This window comes from Rhinatrema bivittatum, chromosome 8 (assembly GCF_901001135.1).
Source record: "Rhinatrema bivittatum chromosome 8, aRhiBiv1.1, whole genome shotgun sequence".
NCBI lineage: Eukaryota > Metazoa > Chordata > Amphibia > Gymnophiona > Rhinatrematidae > Rhinatrema > Rhinatrema bivittatum.
Window position 1 is genome coordinate 232,002,110 of NC_042622.1, and position 13,590 is coordinate 232,015,699.

Genomic DNA, 13,590 nt, shown 5'->3' on the forward strand with positions numbered 1-13,590 from the left:
ACAAAGGAATATGTAAAGTATATTAGGTCCTAATAGTTGTAATCGGTATATTGCCTTAGGGGCTTGGAGGGGCAATATTGTTAGTATTGGTTACTTTTGCATGACATCTCAAATATGTAAAGATTGAGAATTGTGATCAAGGATGTAATTGTTTTGAACGATTCTCAAAATAAAAATGCAATTTACAAAAAAAGAAACTTGTTCAAGGCCCTTAGGTCTAGGATGGGACATTCTCTTTGGATTCAGGAAATACCTGGAGTAGAATCCCCGCTGTCTTTGCCATGGTGGTACGGGCTTGACTGCTCTGGTTGTTAAGCGGGAGGACAACTCCGCTAGTAGTACTTCCTGATGCGCTACCGGCCCACAACAAGGGCATAGATGGCAATTTGGCGAGGCACCCAATAGATTCAATTGATACCCGTAAAGGACGATGGGCACAACCTACTGGTCTGAGATTATACTGGGCCACTGGTTCGCAAAGAACTGTAGCCTTGCCCCAACCGGAGGGTCCATCACCCGGGAATGGGCAACTAGCGTATGCTTCTTATGACCCAGTCAAAACTCCGTCCCCGGATTTGACTGAGGAGCCAGCTGAGGCTTGAGGGCTCTCTGCTGCCTAGTACAGCTGCAGGAGCCCTGATGATGTTGACAGGTGTGATGGGGCTGAAGATAGCACTTCCTTTGGAGAAGGAAAGACTTCTTTGACCTCAGTCTCGCCGGCTTCCTAGAAGAAGAGGACGGGTCTGGAGTACTGGCGGAGAGTTGTTAGATGGTCCCGAAATTGGGCCACAGGCCCTTATGCACCAGCAAAATGAGGGTGTCCTACTGCTGTTAAGGCAGCTGCTTAGCCACCTCCTGCACCTGCTTCCAGATGTCCCATGAGTACTGGCTCTTATAGAGCTGGTAGGCAGCAATGCGGGCAATGAGCATGGCACCTTGAAACACCTTCCTCCCAAGAGCGTCCATCACTCTGAAGTCCTTCCTAAGGGCGCTGAGGAATGAGTCTCAGAACTTGGCCCTCTCGAGGGCAGATTCTACCACCACAGACTGATGGGGCAGCTGACGCTTATCAAATCCATAGCCTTCTGGATGAGGTAGACCCCGTCTGCCTTCTTATTAATGGAAGGCACTGTGAGGGGTGTTCTCATATCCTCAACAGCAACTCCTTAAGGATCTTGTGTACCAGGACCTCCAAAATCTCCTTAGGAGGCTCCATGAACTGGAGGATCTCAACCATTTTGTGCCCGGCATCCTCCTCCATCAATAACTGAAAAGGGATGGCTTCTGCCATCATCCCTCACAAAATCTACAAGGTTAAGTCCTCAGGCGGAGACTTCCTTTGCTCCTCTGGAGGAGATGGTTCTGAAGGGAGATCCTCAGAGTCTTCAGAGAAGGACTCCGAAGTGTCATCCCCCCAGGGGTCATAGGGTTCCTAATTTTCACTGAAAGCCACAGGGGATGGGTCCCTAGATGCTCGGCCTTCGTCTAGAGGTGCAGGCAGCAGTAGAACTTGGCAGGGGTGGCAGGCCTTGGTGTCTCCACCAGCCTTGGTGGAGCTTCCTCCTTGGAGGATCTGGTGAGTAGCACTGTATCAGAAAGGGGAAGCCTCGGTGCCCTGCTAGGTCCTAGGAACTGACACCAGCTGGGTCAGTAATGCACCGATGAGCACACTGAGCATCTCCAGAAGCGGTATGAGGATGGGCGGCATTGAACCCGGTGCCGTCTGTACCACAGGACCAAAGTCCTGCAGCACCTGGTCCACTTCTATCTGGGCTCGGTGCTCCAGTTCCTCTCCTTGAACATTCCCCATGCCAATACTGACTGGGAGGGAGGAGGAGAGGCCAGAACCTTGAGATGGATCGGTGACTGGCATCAGGACCGGTGGAGATTGTCGCAGACCCCCAGCATCGATGGAGTACTGGCACTCTTGCTGCGGGGTCGCTTCAAGGGCATATCAAAGAGAAAGAGATTGCAAATTAAATAATTATTGAGAAAATTATTGTCATAAGTTAGAGATTAAAGTTAAGCAAACATAATATGATTTTTATTTAATTTAATGTTTAATATTTTTTATTTTATGAGTTTATAATTTTTATGTTGATTTTATGTGTTTCTATTGTAAACCGTTGTGATCTTTATTTGGAATGACGGTATACAAAATGTTTAAATAAATAAAGCCGGTGCATTCCTGTGCCCGGCACAGTGCATCAACAGGGACTGGTGCCAATGCTTCTTCTGCTTCCCTCGAAGCTCGACCCAGTCCTTCCCTAGTGCTGAGGCCGATAACGAGGTACCCAATGTCTTCGGCCTGGAGGAGATTGACAATGGTTGGTCTCTGGCGTTCCTGTCTGCCAATGGCATCAACGGAACCAACGGTCCCGCAGATGTCGATGGCTCAGTGTCCATTGGTGTGGCTCCTTGGTCCTTTGATGCTGATGCCGATGGCTTGGACTTCTTCGACCCGAAGAGCTGTTACATCTTGTCGAGTCGAAGCAGATGTCCCTTAAGAGTCAGCTGGGCGCATAGCGGCAACTTCGGACGTCATGCGATACCCCTAGGCAGAGGACACATATCTCATGCGGATTCATGATGGACATGGTCCTCGGGCACCGTAGGCATCGCTGAAAACCAGACATGGCCATGTCAGAAGAAACAAAAGGGGCATGAACTGAAAACGATGGTGGCGGGGCGGCGATGGCTAGCGAGCAATGATAAACCGCCACCATGGAAACTCACCCAAATCGCCGAAAACCCTGACTAGGGGACACTACAGGAGGGCACCGAGAGAGACCCAGCGACAGAATGATGAGAAAAGACCCGCGAAAAACGCGAGAAAAACCACAGTTTTCCACAAGGCCAAAAAACAGCCAGAGTGAGCTCACTTACACCGCGAGGCTTACAGCTCGGCATGCTCAGTGTGCCTAGTCAAGTTCTAGCAACTTTGGCTTAAGTTTTCTGCATCAGGGCTCCATCTGATGACGTCACCTATGTGTGAGGACTACCATCCTGCTTGTCTTCGGAGAAGCTGGGGTAGCTGGGCAGAGGCAGGACTTACGCAGGATACTCAGGGACCCGGCTCTTGAATGAGGGCAGCTCCGTCACGTACTCGTTGTAGAGCCATTTCACCTTAAAGTGCAAGTTCATGTAGTCGGCGCTCTTGCACAGCCGGTGCTTATCGTGCTCTGTCAGGAAGAGTGGAAACGGGTGCACGTGGTGAGTACAGAGTGGGGAAGGGGGTGCTAAGGACGACAAATTGCTAATCTCACCCCCAAACCTGTAACGTCTCTCCATCCCAATAAAGACAGCCCAACATCATTCTCGTATTTTGTAGTTTATTATAGAGAAAAGGGAGGAAATGTCAAAGCATAGTACCAGACCTGAAAACCCTAAAAATTGTTCTGCTGAGTTTACTGAAATGTTAGTGGAATAAGATACCTCCTGCCTGTAGAACTACAGTGGGGCCTAAGCACTGCATCTTGCACTAAATTTTTTAACTTGCATGTTAAAACCCCACTTAACAAGGGAAACAATACATTTTTTTTAATTGTCCAGCAAACTGAAGCCTTTTTTATTGGGTGTGCAAAACAGGTGCACAAGCAAAGCCACAAACTTTGGCATGTGAACCCTGTTTCAAAACCTCTCATGCTGACAAGGCCAAATTAAAAAGGCTGGTTAGCACAGGGGGAATTTCACCTACCCCAAAGCTCCCTAACAAAGGTATCCCCTCTCCCATATAAGCCCCTCCCCAATCAAGGCAACTTCCTCCCCCACACAATCCCCACCCAGTTCAAGGCATAGTGATAGCATCATTTGTTGCAGTGTAACAGTGCCAGCAGATGGTCTTTCCCATCCCCCCTGCCAGTGTAGATCAGTCCCTCTGGAATGGTAGGGAGTCCTGCTGAAAGGGTCTGAGGGGGATCAGGCTGGGGGGGGAATTGGCTTGATTTTGACAGAGGGATGCCTTGGGTGGGAGGGATTTTCAACCTTGATTGAGGTGAGGGTTGCAGTGGAAGGGGATCTGCCTTTAAAGGGGCAGGTGAATAAATGAAAGGAAAATTGGTTCTTACCTGCTAATTTTCATTCCTGTAGTACCACGGATCAGTCCAGACTACTGGGTTTATGCATCCCTGCCAGCAGATGGAGACAGAGAAAGTTTAACTGACACTGTTTCATAATCCCTAGTGCCACCTGTACCCAAGCTAAAAAACACTGGTAAAAAACATGGTAGAAAAATAGCCAAACAGCTTAACCCATATACGAATGGTAAAACTCATACATCTTAAATTACTGGAAGAAACCAGAGCTGAGCTGAAGACTCTCCACCTCCATAGAGCGGCAGATTCTGGACTGATCCGTGGTACTACAGGAATGAAAATTAGCAGGTAAGAACCAAATTTCCTTTCCCTGTACGTACCTGGAACAGTCCAGACTCCTGGGATGTACCAAAGCTCCCTACTTAGGGTGGGATCTGGAGAGTCCCGCTCGCAAGACACTCTCGCCAAAAGACCGAGACGCCAGATCCCCTACATCTAGGCGATAGTGCCTTGCAAAAGTATGCAGCGACTTCCAAGTCGCCGCCCTACAAATTACCTGTGTCGAAACCAACTGGGCCGCTGCCCACGAGGCTGATTGAGGACGAGTAGAGTGAGCCCTCAAACCTTCAGGTACCTGACGGTCTTTCAGTATGTATACCGACCCAATAGCCTCTTTAAGCCACCTCACAATGGTAGCTTTGGAAGCCTAAGTACCCTTCTTCACACCACTCCACAAAACGAACAGGTGGTCTGATCTCCTAAAATCATTCGTCACCTCGAGATACCCCATCAAATCTCTTCTGACTTCCAAATGTCGAAGCTCCTGTGCATGAGGCTCAGAAGCCTCCAAATCTGGAAAGGCCTGAAGCTCCACCATCTGATTAACATGAAAAACCGAAGGAAGGCACAGTTTGCAAGGACACACCTGAATCTGAATTCTGAAGGAAAGATAAAATCTGAGACACCGAAGATCGTAAAGCCTGATCACCTTTAACTATACACCATGCCTCAAAAACCTTACCGTCACGGATGTAAGACAACAAAGTAGACTTCCGCCTAGCATGAAGGGTATCCCCTGTGCCTCAAACGCCGCCTCTCAAAAGCCAAGCCACCGGACAAAAGCGATCTGCCTGATCTGAAAATATGGGGCCCTGACGCAGAAGGCGAGGAAGATGACTGAACAGTAAAGGACCGTCCACTGCCAAGTCCACTGCCAGGTCACTGAGCATGCCAAGTTGACCAGATCCTCGAACCATGGCCGACGCAGCCACTCTGGGGCTACTAATATGATGGCCCCGGGTGCCTCTCTATTTGGTGCAAGATCTTCCCTACCAGGGACCATGGGGGAAATACATAAAGTAGGGCTTCCAAAGGCCAAGGAATGACCAGAGCGTCAATTCCTTGGCCCTGTATTCTCATCTGCAGCTGAAAAAGCGAGATGCCTTTGCATTGAGAGTTGCCATTAGATCCACATGGGGGCAACCCCACCTCTCGCGAATGAGCTGGATCGCAATTTAGAAAATCCACCTGGATGTTTTCGACCCCTGCTATATGAGACGCTGCTATCTGGACTAAGTGCTCCTCCACCCAAAGGATCAACTCCTGAGCCTCCTGTGCCACCATTCGACTCTTGGTTCTACCCTGACGATTGATATAGGCTACAGTTGTTGCATTGTCTGATAAGAACCTCACCGAGCAATCTTGAACCACAGGTACTTTTCAATATATTTATAAATGATCTGGAAAGAAATATGACGAATGAGGTAATCAAATTTGCAGATGATACAAAATTGTTCAGAGTAGTTAAATCACATGCAGATTGTGATAAATTGCAGGAAGACCTTGTGAGACTGGAAAATTGGCATCAAAATGGCAGATGAAGTTTAATGTGGATAAGTGTAAGGTGATGCTTATAGGGAAAAATAACCCATGCTATAATTACGCAATGTTGGGTTCCATATTAGGTGCTACAACCCAAGAAAGAGATCTAGGTGTCATAGTGGATAACACATTGAAATCGTCGGTTCAGTGTGCTGCGGCAGTCAAAAAAGCAAACAATGTTGGGAATTATTAGAAAGGGAATAGTGAATAAAACGGAAAATGTCATAATGCCTCTGTATCGCTCCATGGTGAGATCCCACCTTGAATACTGTGTACAATTCTGGTCGCCGCATCTCTAAAAAGATATAATTACGATGGAGAAGGTACAGAGAAGGGCTACCAAAATGATAAGGGGAATGGAACAGCGCCCCTATGAGGAGAGACTAAAGAGATTAGGACTTTTCAGCTTGGAGAAGAGACGGCTGAGGGGGGATATGATAGAGGTGTTTAAAATCATGAGAGGTCTAGAACGGGTAGATGTGGATCGATTATTTACCCTTTCGGATAATAGAAAAAATAGGGGGCACTCCATGAAGTTAGCATGTGGCACATTTAAAACTAATCAGAGAAAGTTGTTTTTCACTCAACGCACAATTAAACTCTGGAATTTGTTGCCAGAGGATGTGGTTAGTGCAGTTAGTGTAGCTGTGTTTAAAAAAGGATTGGATAAGTTCTTGGAGGAGAAGTCCATTACCTGCTATTAATTAAGTTGACTTAGAAAATAGCCACTGCTATTACTAGCAACAGTAACATGGAAGAGACTTAGTTTTTGGGTACTTGCCAGGTTCTTATGGCCTGGATTGGCCACTGTTGGAAACAGGATGCTGGGCTTGATGGACCCTTGGTCTGAGCCAGAATGGCATGTTCTTATGTTCTTAGAAAAGCTAGTAGCGCTAATCTCACCGCTTTGGTCTCCAAGCGATTGATAGACCAAGAGCGTTCTTCCTCTGACCAAGTGCCCTGGGCTGACTGTTGCTGGCAATCCACACTCCAACCAGAGAGACTGGCATTGGTTTTGCCATGAACAAGATTGAACATCTGTAGCCACCAAGTCACACTGGCACATCCTCCACATCATCCCTTGAAACTGGGTCAACTGCATCTGGATCAGGATCCCCGACGTCACCCCCAATTCCACGAGGGTCTCTGGGGAACTGACAGAGTCATCCGTGTTGCAGTCCGCCCACGCCGGACCCAGCAGAGACTGTACCCCAGAAGACAAAGTCCCCCGGGACCAAGCAGGCCCAGCTATCAGAGTGGGAGCTGCAAGGGATGAAGGAAGGGGGACCAGCCTTACTTGCTGGCTCCTGAAGCTCTTCTGCTGCGCCAAATACACACTGTGGAGAAGTAAAATAAACTCTGGGGAAAAAGCGCGGGAAGCCAATGCTGGAGCCCTGCCGTTCCCCGACGGCGTCAAACCTAGAGACAATGCCTCACCTGCGGTCCCCTGCCCCTCCACAGGGCCTGGGTGAACCAGGTCAAGCCTGGTGGGAGAATCCCCTGTTCCTGTCAATTGCACGGATAGCACTGCCAGGGAAGCTAAAATGGCCGGCATTCCCGTGCAGAGGACCCGAAGTGGGAGGAGCTATCCCCGGCAGGAGCCGCACGTGCTGCTGAATTGGCATCGTTCCATCGGCGTTACGTGGGGAGTGGAAGCTGGGAGGGTCCTTCACCAACTGAAACACAGGCCGCACAGAGAGAGGGAGGTGGCCTAAATGCTAAGAAACCGCGCCACACGCGCAGCAGGCCCTGCCGTGAACCATCACCATGCGGTGGGACTGAGACCCCTTGCCGAGCACAACACCGCCGTGAAAATGCTCCCCTGCCAAAAGAAAAGCCGCACAGTAGAGCCCTGAAAACTTACCGGATGGGCTCCAGCTGCTTCCTGTTACACACTTTTTTTTAATTCACTTTACTAAACGGTCAGGAACTCCCTTCTCCTAAGGCTGAGGGGAGCTGTCCAGCTCAGCCCAGCCTGAATTAATAAGGAGAGGAAGACCAAAAAGCAGCTGACCAGAGCCAAAAAGCCACTGAAGCAGCCTTGTGAAAGGGAGGGATCTGGACCCCCAGATTTACATCCCACGGGTCACACTGCAGCGAGCGTACAAAAAGGTCACTGACCTCCAGCTCGTCCACCTCAACCAAACAGGGAAGGGTTCCCCCCCCCTGGAAACCCTCCCCCTGGGAGGAAGGATCTTACCAAACAAGAAAAGGAAAAAGAAGCAAAATGGGCAAAATGACCGAACTGCAGGTGTATGCACCAGCCACCATCTGCTGGAGACGGAGACATACTGAGGAACTGCAGGCGTATGCACCAGCCACCATCTGCTGGAGACGGAGACATACTGAGGAACTGCAGGCGTATGCACCAGCCACCATCTGCTGGAGACGGAGACATACTGAGGAACTGCAGGCGTATGCACCAGCCACCATCTGCTGGAGACGGAGACATACTGAGGAACTGCAGGCGTATGCACCAGCCACCATCTGCTGGAGACGGAGACATACTGAGGAACTGCAGGCGTATGCACCAGCCACCATCTGCTGGAGACGGAGACATACTGAGGAACTGCAGGTGTATGCACCAGCCACCATCTGCTGGAGACAGAGACATACTGAGGAACTGCAGGTGGCACCAGGGATTATGAAGCAGTGTCAGTGAAACTTTCTCTGTTTCCATCTGCTGGCAGGGATGCATAAACCCAGGAATCTGGACTGATCTGGGTATGTACAGGGAAATCCCCAATACTAACCCAGCCCTTTCACGTTAGGACGGTTAACACGGGATTTAGTGACTCAGCATGTGCTCTAACATGCTGACTTTTAGGTTTTAGCAGGCACACAGTAAATGATGGGTAGAGAAGAGCACACAGGGCTATTTGCTGTGCACTCACTAAAGTCTAAGTTGCATGGAACGTTCCCTCATTTAAATGCAGGCAAGCGCTCGTTTTATTGCAAACCTGCTAGCATTCTCTGACCCTGATTTAGTGTGCATGCTAGATCCTTACAGCACGGCCTGCTATCCTGGGTGCATGCACAGACACCAATATTTAGGAACTTAACCATAAAAAAAAACATTTCCTATAAGAGAGAGAATGTGAGCTGAAATTACAAGTTCTCTCCCATAACACAAGTGCGCACAAGGACAAGCTTGTATACTTATATGGGCACAAAATTTAAAAAAAAATTATTTTTCTGAAAATCCTAAACATTACTTTCAGTAACTCACACTCTGCTCTGTGGCAGTATCTGAACAGGAGAGTACTAAGAGGCAAGGAGCACCCGGATCTCAAGGACATGAGGAAGAGAGGTGAAAAGAAAAAAAACAAAAAACAATCCAGGATACAACCCAGATAAAAAGCTCTGCCAAGTCTGGCGCCGCCAGTGCGTGACACCTCCTAAGACCATACTGGAGGAGGAGAGGGCACGTCGGAAAGAAAGGAGATATTTCACTCACCCTCCATTGCATATCTCATATCCTGAGCGAAAAGGTTCCACATCACTTCCGCACTTATCTTTCCCACGTTCAGTTCCTGGGGGAACCTGGGTAGCATTGAGAAAAGGAGGGGAGGAGGAGAAATTACAGGGGAGAAGGGAAAGAGGAGAAGAAGGAAGACAAAAATGAGGGCAGAAAGAGGAGAGCAGGAGGAATGGTTATTCAGTATCAAAAAAAAAAAAAAAAAGAGGCTTCAGAATGGGCAAGGGAGGCTTCAGGCTGGCAGTGCTTCCCACGGTCACCTTGACAACCGGTGCATTAGTGTGGCTCCTATCCAGGTCATTTATAAATATTCTGTGCTAATCTCTCCAAAAACGTGTGCATGTGGCGCTATGTGGGGATGAACAGGAAAGACCTTCCGCAAGTGTGTTCAGTGCACAGAAACACGTTAAGGCCCATACTCAGAAGCCATTTAGACGGATAACTGAAAAAGTTATCCGTCTAAATGGCAAAGCCTCCCTCTCACTGACATTGGCCTCTCAGGCGCAGCACTTAGCTGGTTCACCTCCTATCTCTCCAACAGAATACTCTGTTAAAATAGGAAATGCCGAATCCTCCCATCATGCTCTGCCCCAAGGAGTTCCCCAAGGCTCCTCCCTCTCATCTACCCTTTTCAACATCTACCTCATCCCCCTCTGTCATCTCCTTACAGATCTCGGTCTCAAGTTCTACCTTTACGCTGATGATGTTCAAATCATTATTCCTGTTCGCGACTCCCTTACCAATACAATTGAATTCTGGAAGAACTGCCTTGCCTCCATAAATTCCCTACTCTCCAATTTCCACCTTGCCCTTAACTCTTCAAAAACCGAACTTCTCCTCATCTCACAACATATTCCCCCCAATCCTAACCTTGCAAATGATCCTGCCTTTAATTCCTATCTTATGCAGCCCAGTGCACGAAACCTTGGGGTGCAACTTGACCAGCAACTGAACCTAAAAAATCATATCAATAAAATCCTAAAGGAAGGCTACTACAAGCTCAACGTCATGAAAAAACTAAAACCTCTACTGCATACTAGTGACTTCCGCACTGTCATACAAGCCACCCTCGCTTCAAAACTTGACTACTGCAATTCACTCTATCTAGGCCTCCCCTCCACCTCTCTTAAACCTCTCCAACTTCTGCAGAATGCAATAGCACGTACTGTATCCAATGCCCACAAATATGACCATAATACTCCCATCCTCAAAGACTTCCACTGGCTCCCTATCCCTTCCCGCATTGTCTCTAAAACCCTCACTATAATCCACAAAGCCATACACATCCACAATTCCAGTTGGCTTGAAGAACCATTCCAACCCAAATGCTCAAAGCGACTCACTAGAGCCTCCAAGAATGGGACTCTTCATGTGCCCACCCTAAAACATGCACACCTCACATCCACAAGGGAACGAGCTATTTCCTAGCTGGACCCACTCATTGGAACTCCCTACCTGCTAACCTACGGCTTGAAGCATGTCCTTCTAAATTCCGTGCTAACCTCAAGACCTGGCTATTCAAACAAGCGTACCCCCAATAACCTCAGCTCCCCCTCCCTCTATTCCTGACATGCCAAATATTTGATATACCTTGTACATATCTCTGCTACAACTTATGTTAGAAACTGGTCTGTAATTGTAGTTGCAATCACAATTACAATTATCTTTTATGTTGTGATGGTGGTTGCAATTATAATTATAACTATTGTTGAGTATTTACCTTGCTTCTATTATTATTTATTTGTTGATGTTGCTGACTGGTTCACTTATTTCCCTCGCTAAGCTTACTGTTCCTAAACATCCTTTGTACCCCTCCCCTGTTTTATGTATTTTCCTCCTTGCTGTTACAATGTAAACCGATATGATGTTGCCACGAATATCGGTATAGAAACGTTTATAAATAAATAAATACATTTGTAGCCAAATGCAGCTAAATTCTAGCCACACGACACCTCCCGCCTACCCCGGACTGCCCCCAAATTATGCAGCTATAATTTAGCCGCATGATTCAGGGGCGGCCCAGGGGTGGGCGGGAGGTGTTTCAGGGCAGGCCAGAATTAGCCGCATAACTTATTCGGAGATAGCCGCTTAACCTATGTGGCTAACTCTGATCATGCCATAGGGCTACCCTAAAGTTAGCTGGATATATTTATTCGGCTGAGATCATTTGGTATATTCTGCGGTGCGGCTGCAGCTAAATATGGGCCCTTCTGTATTCCAACGTGCTGTTAAAGACGAATGCTTACAGTCTGGCCAAGCTCACCACGAGTCATGAGTGACCTCTAGAATAAGCGGAAGGCTCACAGGCATTCCTCAGGGGACTCCAAGTGTACGATACATTCACTCTCTTTAAAACTCACTGGTTGAGGCAGGGGGTGTATGAATTCTTGTCCTCCTCAATGATGGACACGATCAACGTGATCAGCTTGGACCAGAAGTCCAGGTTCTTGATGCTGGGTCCCTGTTCTTCAGGTGGGACTTCTCCTTTCTTCGTCTGTGAAAGTAAAGGTCAGAAACTTTGGATGTGAATGACAAACTCACCACACACAGCCTGTGTGTGACCAGCTGGTGGTTCACTTGCTTCTCTTGGAACACAGCTGCCACCGATCTGGGGTACTAAGAGCACCGGTCCTTTTGGTAACATCAATGTGTGGGCCTCAATTCCTCATGCGGCAGGAAAGCAAGAGCCGGTGAGATGGGAGCTTGCGCGGGCAAACTGCGTTGCCAGTTGGGCAGGAGCTCCAGCATCTACCATTCATGCCCGCCCCTCCTAAACTGTTAGCCATGGAGGAGGAAAGGAACTTCTTGAAAGGGGAAAAGTTGAACCTGGCCATGATGGCACAGAGATTACCAACTCTCTGGCTCCTTACCATCATGAAAGGTTTACTAGCAGCTCCGTGGGCACCAACCAATGGATTGTGTCCTCTGATTTTTAACGAATGGCAGGACTTTACAAAATTAATCTGTCCCTTGCTAACAGAAAGGTAAGCAAGGTGACGTGGAGGAAGAATTAATTTGGTGGATTTTAGAAAGCTCCAGAAAACAGACCTAGGGCACAGCTCTTCTTGGGGGGGGGGGGGGGGGGCTGGGACAGAGGGAAGGAAGAAAGGCAGTGGTTCAGATTTGGAAGCCTTTTTTTTATGGAAGTCATCTCCTGGGAGATGAATCCTTTATTCCTGAAACCTCTTTCAATCACATGAACCTTTTCTTTCTGGAGACTCAAATCCATGGGCAACGAGTTCACCCTCCCAGGAGAGTCCATTCAGCCTGCTAGAAAAGCACAAGGCTTTGTTCCTGTAGACCGGTGGGAGAATTAAGCCTGGATCCCCAACTATTCCAGCGCAACGTAAAGGAGAGAGAGCAGACGGTAAGAAGTTAAAAGATGGAAAGGGAAGAGGAGGGGGGTGGGGAGGAAGGGAGCAGTGGAGAAAGAGCACGGCGGCATCACAAGGCGGTGCACGGAAAGCAGAGTCTTCGTGCTCACAGGGTCAGTTTGGTACTCGCGGCTGTACAGCTCATGGCAGTTGTTGAAAATGTACTCGTAAGTAGAATTCAGGCAGGCTTTTACGCAGTCCTTCACCACCTGACTAGCCCGGGGTGGACTCTGCAGCTCCTGAACCTGTAGATGTGGAAGAGTGGGAGGGAGCGAGGGGACAAACACAGATTTAAAAAAGGGCACAGTCAGTCACAGGGGAGAATAACGCAGCACCTTGTCACGCCATTAACAGTAATTGATTTGAACAAGATGGGGGTGGGGCAACCATAGCTTTACCAACCTCAGTACCTTCATGAATAAATACATTTCCATAATAGACTTTTTAATTATTATTCTTTAACATTCTAGGCTGCCTGCATTCTGCTACAATCAGACTTTCAGCCTTAAAAATGCAACATGGACAAGCATGATGATTCTGCCTTTCCTTCAACATCACCCAGTCCAGAAAAGAGAGAGGAAGACTCCTGCACCCCATGATAAAATTCCCCACCTCTCCAGGGGCTGGCGTTCATTCATCCCTGGTCATTTTACCCACAGAATCATAATTCTCTCCCCCTGCCCCCATCTCCTTCAGAATGTGCCGCCGGCGTGACTCCCTATTCCAGAGCGCGTGAAAGAAATGCTGGGGTGACCAAGTTTCAAAGTCATTAAGCACAGGTAAATAGCGATGTATATATATAAATTGGCCTTCCACAACGTAG

General features: G+C 48.2%; 1 protein-coding gene across 5 annotated transcripts in view; it reads right to left on the reverse strand.

Moving 5' to 3' along the window:
• UNC13A (unc-13 homolog A) overlaps nucleotides 1-13,590 on the reverse strand; it is a 219,887-nt gene that overhangs the window by 62,405 nt on the left and 143,892 nt on the right. For all 5 annotated transcript variants that reach the window (XM_029614005.1, XM_029614004.1, XM_029614006.1 and 2 more), the window contains 4 exons: nucleotides 12,878-13,012; nucleotides 11,754-11,887; nucleotides 9,373-9,458; nucleotides 3,056-3,182 (listed from right to left, as the gene is read on the reverse strand). In XM_029614005.1, the coding sequence (XP_029469865.1) occupies nucleotides 3,056-3,182; nucleotides 9,373-9,458; nucleotides 11,754-11,887; nucleotides 12,878-13,012 (482 nt within the window). The remainder of the gene's footprint in view (nucleotides 1-3,055; nucleotides 3,183-9,372; nucleotides 9,459-11,753; nucleotides 11,888-12,877; nucleotides 13,013-13,590) is intronic.